General features: G+C 36.8%; 1 protein-coding gene across 1 annotated transcript; it reads left to right on the top strand.

Annotated features, from left to right (window-relative positions):
- The first annotated feature begins 4,457 nt into the window (after nt 1–4,457).
- Nucleotides 4,458–5,654, top strand: LOC113355900 (triphosphate tunel metalloenzyme 3-like). The gene has a single exon (XM_026598874.1). It carries the CDS (start codon nt 4,746–4,748, stop codon nt 5,358–5,360), a length of 615 nt encoding a protein of 204 aa, XP_026454659.1. The 5' UTR covers nt 4,458–4,745; the 3' UTR covers nt 5,361–5,654.
- Nucleotides 5,655–8,436: the final 2,782 nt, after the last annotated feature.

Genomic DNA, 8,436 nt, shown 5'->3' with positions numbered 1-8,436 from the left:
GTTTCTGTGGTGTGAATGGAGAAGATAGAATAATGGACAGGTTTTTGAGGTTTTAATAGAGATATGGGATATCTTAATCCCAACCGTCAGATCAATTTTAGTTTCAATCCCCAGACTATGATCAGTGGTCGCTGAATCGGTGGTTCTATGGGGATAAGATGGTAAATAAATTTTTATATTCAGAGACGGTTTATTAGTCTCTCGAATATTTTCCATTTTTTTATCATATCAGAGACGGCTTCCTTTGGTCAACGGTCTGACTGCAGTCAACGAGGGTTTCTGATGTGGGTTGCTAAACACCCATTTTCCACTAGTGTATAGATGTCAAGAAGAATCAACTTGTCTATTTACTTAGATATGTTGTATAACTCTAACTCGAAGCCCATTTGTAATCTTATTTGTTCAATTATAAGCTAAGTCGATATATAATCAATGTGTCTCTTAGTTAGTAATGTTTAACTGTATAGTCTTTTGGGATGAAAATGGCCTGAAAATATTGCAGGGAACTCTTGACTAGGTCAATAAGGATAGACCTGGAAAAAAAATTAATGTTGCAAATATTTAGCAACGGCTAAAAACAGTTGCTAAATTCGAACCAGAATAACAAAACCTGGTCCGGCTAGAAGAACCCATTCTAAGTTTTTTTGGTTCCAAATTTCACAACGGTTGAAGGATAGTTGCGAATTTTTAATTTCACAACTGCTTGAAGCTGTTGCGACAAAAATACAGCACTGCATTCAGCTGTTGCTAAACCTGTTTGCAACTGTTGAAACCGTTGCGAAGTCAAGAAAAAAAAACAATTAGGTGACACGAAAACCATTGCGAAAATTTTTTCACAACGGCTTATCATTGTTGCAAAATAAATGAAACGCCACGTTTCGCAACTTCGTGCTGCTGTTGCAAGTCCCTTTTGCAACTGTAGATGGCCATTGCTAAACTCGAAAAATGATGTAGTGCAAAACGGCAACGAGAAGACAAAGAAAAGAATTGAAGAAAATGAGTCGACGTGAATGTGAACAAGTAAGAAACGAGATCCAACGACATGTGAGATTTCGGAAGCAAGTTTCACGGAAGCGCCGATTCAATACAAAATGGGTAAGCCCATGAAGGAACCGTTATCTAGTCAACTACAAAAGGCGGATTCCGTGTCCATACTAAAAGTCAATGGAATTCCGGTTTCAAAAAAAAGGGGTAGGCCGAAGAAGGAGCCCATATTGAGTGAACAAGAAGCACTCAATGCGGATGCCACACCTAGATTGATGGAGCGGAGGTCCCAAAGAAAAGGGGTAGGCCGAATAAGGTACCCACATCGAGTGAACAAGAACAACAAGCCGACGATGCGGATGCCACACCTAGAGTTGATGAAGCATAGGTTCCAAAGAAAAGGGGTGGGCCGAAGATGGTACCCACATCGAGTAAACAAGAACAACAAGGCGATATTTCTAAAGACACACCCATAGTTCACAGAGCGGTGGCTACAAACAAAAAGGGAATGCATAATACAAAACCTACACCAAGTCAAGCACAACAAGATGAAAATCCCAAATCCATGCTAAAGATAAGTGACATCAAAGGGAATCGACCCATATGTAGTCAACAACACTATGGTGAAAAATTTGTAGGTACGATGAAAGCTGATGTAGTTCCGGTTCCAAAGTGAAGGGGTAGGAAAAGAAAGTTGACAATGTCAACTATGGTGACATATTAAATATGTTACATAGTAACATATGTATATAGTAACAGTTGGTCTAAAAAAATGTCATGATAATGTCAAATATGATAACAAACAAAATATGATATAGTAACATGGGTATATAGTTACACTTATAATAAAAAAAAAACGGTTACAATATACAACCTAGATGACACTATGTAAAATTTTATGTAAGAATGTTACCATTATTTAACAATCTAACATTTAGTAACAGACATTTTACAAACTGTTACCTTATAAAAGTTTGAACTGTCATTAAATGCCACTTTTATAATAGTGATCCCTATTATAGATGAGATACTTGATGAGCTATCTAGTTCTAGTATTTTCCCAAAAATAGATATTCGTGTTGGATATCAGCAGATTAGGATTCACAGTGACGATATTGCAAAGACTATTTTTCGTACACATTACAGTTACTATGAGTTTAAAGTCATGCCTTTTGGGCTCACAAATGCACACACGAGTTTTCAATCACTCATGAGTGATATCTTTTAACCCTATCTCAGGAAGTTTATTTTAGTTTTCTTTGATGACATCCTAGTGTATAGTCCTGATATGACTTCACATTGTCAACATCTGCATATGGATCTTTCTATTCTGCAAAGTCATTCATTGTTTTTCAAGCATAGTAAATGTTCGTTTGGTCAATCCCAAATATAATATTTAGGTCATGTGATCCGTAGTGATGGTTTAGCAGCAGATCCAACCAAAATTAAATGTATGGTGAACTGGCTTAGACCAACTATTCTTAAAGGTTTACGCGGATTTCTGGGTTTGACAGGGTATTACCGTAAATTTGTTTAGGAATATGGACTAATTTGTCATCCATTCACTTAATTTCTTAAGAAAGGAAGTTTTACTTGGACTGCTACTCAAAAGGATGGTTACTTTTACTACAGTTCTTGTTTTACCGGACTTTACTAAGGAGTTTGATGGAGACAGGTGCTAGTGATTATGAAGTTGGAGCAGTGTTGGTGCAAGAAGGAAGACCAATTTTCTACTTCAGAAAAGGGTTAGATGTCAGGTATAAACTTTATATACATATGAGACGGATTTGTTGGGCATTATACTTGTCGTTACCAAATAGAGACCTTACTTACTGGGTTCTCATTTCAAGACTTTTACTGACCATCAAAGTATATTAAATACTTTACTGAACAGAAGCTTCATAATATGCTCCAAAAAAAATGACTGTCCAAGTTGCTTGGCTTTGACTACACCCTGTACTATAAGAAGGGTTCATATTGTCATTTAGATGAAGCTTTATCACGTGTTACGTGCTCGTCACTGTCAGCAGCTCATCGAAAATGGCTTGAAGAGGTGGTAGGTAGTTATGAAGCCGATTCATTTTTCTCAGATTGGATTCCTAAACTTCTTGTATCTCCTATAAATGCTGATGGTTATACGTACATTATTGAAATTCTCAAGTTGCAGGGTAGGATTTATATTGGCATGATTGGTGATGCTCGAAAAAAAAATCCTTACAATTGTACACTCTTCTGCCATTGTTGGTCATTTAGAGATGCAAGTCAGTTATTAAAGGGAAAATGCTTATTTCCAATGGTTGGGTCTGAAGAGAGATTTGATTCTTTTAATCAAGAACTGTGACATCTGCCGACAACATAAGGTCGAACATTAATTACCTGTAGGGTTACTACAACCACTGTCAGTAATTGACCAGGCATGGAAGCATATAATTAAGTACGGACTTCATCACGGGGTTATCAAAATCTGAGGACACAATGGTGATATCGGTCACTATATATATGTTAATAAACATTCTCACTTTGCAGAATTAAATCACCCATATACAGCTCATCCAGTGGTAAAAAATTTCATCAATACAATTCTTAAGTTATGGCGTCTCCCCTGCAATAATTATTTCTGACAGAGATACAGTTTTCGTGAGTGATTTTTGGCAGGAATTATTATAGACTGTAGATACTTCCCTCCATTTGAGTACGTCCTATCACCTACAAATGGATGGTCAGACAGAACATGTGAATACTTTCTCGGAATCTTATATACGTTGTATGTGCAATTACAGACCATTTATCGAATATTTTATGTATTTTTTTCTTCCGCCTATTTAAGGTTTTATCTTAATTTCTACGGTGTAGATCCTATAAGATTAATTGTACAGTAATTAACCGATACTTTATTTTAGTGTAGATCACTACAGTTCGTGTATACTTCGTGTAGTGTCAGCATCAGTAATTGTACATTTTTTCTTGAACAATTCCAGAAGGACTGACAAAAATAAACATCATATATGCCGATAGAAACACATTTAACTAATGGACCCTGTCCCATCCATGAAAACTAGGAGGGGTAAACATCATATAAACCGATAGAAACAACTTTAACTAATGGATCATGCTCCATCCCTCAAAATTAGACGGAGATGGGGCAGGAAACTCTAAAACTGAGACAACTAACATGGAGCATATCTGGGACAATCAATCTACACTATTGATCATCCCCTCTCTGACCAACTACCAATCCCAATACGAGAGTCATTCCCCCATCCATCCTTTCGATTGTGCCACATATTGTCCCAAATATGGACCAGCTTTGTGTGTCGGTGTGAGTTTTACTTTCTCGGACATCATTTTGGTTTTTCCTTTTGGAAAAGCAGACAGAAAACTTTTGCAAATTTTTTAAGGGCCTGATTATGTTTGGTGGCTCTGCTCATAAGTAATCAGAACCCGTGCCAGAACTTAAAGTCCCCTAAAATTTTCCACCACGAAAACAGAATAAACCCACACAGATAACAATCTCAAAAGAATAAAAAAAGAGTGAATCTCTCTCAACAATGCTGAGAAGAAAACCCAGCAAAATCCAAGTCAGAATCGAAGACAAAGAAGAACTCGAAGAAGCTCGTAAACGCTCTCTCGCCGCTGCTGCCGCCGCCGCTGCAACAGCAACCTCCAGTACCTCCGCAGCTGCCTATCTCAACCAACAATTAGATCGTAACAAAGACCCATCCACCAAATCCCATCGAATTGGTCTTTCTTCATCTTAACAAATGGAAATCGAACTAAAGCTTAAGCTTCCTGATTCAACATCTCATCAGAAACTCTCAGATCTTCTATCTCCATTTCATATCAAAACCCATCTCCAAGACAACATATTCTTTGATGGTCTCAATTCAGAACTCTCATCAAAAAGAGCCGTTCTCAGATTAAGATTCTACAACGACGATTCTCTCTGTGTTGTTTCATTAAAAGCTAAAGCTGTACTTGTTAATGGTGTTAGTCGTGTTGAAGAAGATGAAGAAGAGATTGATCCTGTTATTGGTAGAGCTTGTGTTCTTGAACCATCGAAACTTTTGGGGATTGAAGGTTCTAGGGTTTTGAAAAGAGTGAAAGATGAGTTTTTTATTGGGGATGGTGAGAAAGGGTTTGTTTGTTTAGGTGGGTTTAGAAATGTTAGAGGTGTTTATGACTGGAAGGGATTGAATTTGGAATTGGATGAGACTACTTATGATTTTGGGACTAGTTATGAAATTGAATGTGAGAGTGATGATCCTGAAGGTGTGAAGAAATTGCTTGAACCATTTTTTATGGAGAATGGGATTAGTTATAAGTACTCCGAGGTTTCGAAGTTCGCTGTCTTTCGATCCGGGAAGCTTCCAGAATGAATGAATGAGTGAGTGAGTTTATCATTACAATCTGTTTACTTGCTTGTTTTATGTTCTAGTTTAATCAAGAATTTGACATTATGGTGTTGGCTGAATAATTTGTCTCATATATTGAATTGCATTGCCCTAGACTCAGTAAGCTGTGGATAGGGGTCGATTACATATCTTTCAGTTTCATAGTTATAAGAGTTGGCAAGGTTTGAATGGTTCAGCATGGGAAGGAGACCTTCCTGTCTAATGTGTTTTTAATAGCTTATCGATTACAAAAAGAGATATGTTGGCTTGTATTTTGAAGTTGATTGGTTTGGTAGCTTTGTCTTCAAAATCCGTACTTATATTGTATCTATGTTCCCTTGATTTTGCATATTTTCCATTAGCAACATGAGATTAGGTTCAGAATCACTTTTACAAATGATGTTGTGTCCACCACATTCTGTTGCACATTGGTTTGTTTCTAGTTGTTCTCTTGTGTTACAATCCCCATGGAGTCCCCTTGTTTCAACAATGTTTCCTGTATTATCCACTAAAGTTAGTCCTATCCCAGAAGAGGATGTAGGACTGATCATAGATATTGCAATGTTTGAGGTGTAAGCTAGGAAAATGTCGTTTTCCTTGGGAACTGTTCTGTGCAATTTCTAGTGTTGCGAAGTTCGCTGTCTTTCGATCCAGGAAGCTTCTAGAATGAATGAATAAGTGAGTGTGTTTTCATTACAATGTGTTTACTTGCTTGTTTTATGTTCTAGTTTATTCAAGAATTTGATATTATGGTCTTGTATGGTGTTGGCTGAATAATTTGTGGGGTTTTTTTCTCTCTGAAAAGAGGATGAAATCTCATATATTGAATTGCATTTCCCTAGACTCAGCAAGCTGTGAATAGGGGTTGCTTACACATATGTCAGTTTCATAGTTATAACAGTCCGCAAGGTTTAAATGGTTCAGCATGCAAAAGAGACCTTCCTGTCTAATATGTTTTTAATAGCATATCAATTACAAAAAGAGATATATTGGCTTGTATTTTAAAGTAGATTGGTTTGGTAGCTTTGTTTTCAAAATGTCTACTTATGTTGTATCTATGTTCCCTTGATTTTGCATACTTTCCCATTAGCAACATCGGAGTAGGTTTAGAATCACTTTGGCAAATGATGTTGTGTCCACTGCCTTCTGTTGCGCATCGGAATGCAGTGTCAGCTCCTTTTGTTTCTAGTTACAATCCCCATGGATTCCCCTTGCTTCAATAATGTTTCCTGCATTATCCGTTAAAGTTAGTCCTGTGCCAGAAAAGGATATAGGATTGATCATAGATATTGCAATGCTTAAGGTGTAAGCTAGAAAAGCGTTGTTTCCCTTTGGAATTTTTCTGGCTATTTCTATTATTTCATCAAGAATAAGGTTGTAATGTAGGGTATGTATAGTATTGTATTAGGGTGGTTGACATGTAGGAAGCTGTTAATGAACTGAACAATGCTGTTATCTGTGACAGTCTTTCTAAATGCAGCATTGCATCTGGCTTTCTAAATATGCAAGATGACGATGCTACAGAATTCTGGCCATTTCATAGCATAACCTCCTCTGTCAGGGTCCTCAAATAGTGAGTTTAGCCAATCATGGAAAGATTTGCAGTCATTGAACATATAAGACTTCAAAATTTAGGTGCATCTACACTTAAGTTGTGAAATTGCAATTTAGAAATAAATGATAACTTCAGAGTTAAGATTTGTTTACCTTTGTTGCACAAAGAGGATTTAGTGTTTATGTTTGGAATGTTGGCTGCTATTCTCATGCTATTTGGAAGTATGGAATGTGCAGCTTTTGCATAAAAGTTTCTATGGATGGTGTTACCTTCAATTCAAAACCCAGTCTATGGAAACATTTTCACTAGAGTTAGAATTGTAAAGAGAGTTGACAGTAAAGTTACCCTTTGAAATTTAGATTCCAGTGAGCAATGTCCTCGGTGATGTGTACTGGGATATGGATTTTCTTGATTTTTGCAATTGTTTCTCAGTTCTCTATATTAGTAAAAAGATGACTGTCCTTTGTGATGTTATCAGTTCCAGTAATGGGTTTACTGATAGGAGTCTTGACTCTTGACATCTGGAATCCAGTAGTCATCCCAGATGTTGATGTTCTCTCCACTGCCAATCTTCCAGAAGCAGTTTTCTTTTATTCCCTTGAGTCCAGGTAGTATGCCTTTTTAGATCCAACTCTCTTTGTTTTAGTTTGGTGTTTATGTGCAGAATGTCACTTTTCGGATAGTATCTGGCTTTTAGGATTGTGGCTGGAAGAGAAGTGGGATTTTCTTTAAGTCTCCACCCATCTTAGCAATCATTGCTAAGTTGAAGTTTTGAATGTTTTAAAACCCAGGCCTTTGTTTTTCCATTTCCCGCACAAATAATCTCTTTGAAGATATTACATATCTTTTTCGGTATTTAAAACAATCCATTTGGTATACTCCTAAGGAAGAGGTAACATGTTTTATGTTTCTGCAGCAGTATTAAGCATTTTTCCTTTCCATTTTAGTAATTTAGTGCTCATTTTATCCACCAGGGGTTCGAAACTCTTTAACACCTAGGATATCTTTCACAATATTTTTAATGACATGGTTAGTTCTGGGGCTGAAAAATACATCAGACTTGGCGAGTTTTATCAATTGTCCTGAGTTCCGAAAGAAAGATGAGTTTTTTTTAGTGGGGATGGTGAGAAAGGGTTCATCTGTTTGTTTAGGTGGGTTTTGAATGGAAATGATTGAAATTAGAGTTGGATGAGAATACTCATGATTGGGGAGTAGTTATGAAATTGAATGTGAGAGTGAAGATCCTGAAAGTCTTAGGCAATTGCTTGAACCACTTCTGATTAGTTATTCGTATTCCGAGGTTTCTAAGTTCCCTGTCTTTAGATTGGGGGAGGCTTCCAGAATGAATTCCTTACAATCTGTTATGTCTAGTTTATCTAAAAATTGGATGTGATGGTGTGTTTTTATCTTGGTTCAATAACTGATGGTTAAATTTATGTCTGCTCGCTCGCAATTGAAGAACTTTGTTCTGTTCTGAAATTAGGTTTTGTAAATATATCGATAAAA

The sequence above is a fragment of the Papaver somniferum genome, chromosome 3 (genome assembly GCF_003573695.1).
Source record: "Papaver somniferum cultivar HN1 chromosome 3, ASM357369v1, whole genome shotgun sequence".
Taxonomy (NCBI): domain Eukaryota; kingdom Viridiplantae; phylum Streptophyta; class Magnoliopsida; order Ranunculales; family Papaveraceae; genus Papaver; species Papaver somniferum.
This window is presented reverse-complemented; position numbering and strand designations above follow the sequence as displayed.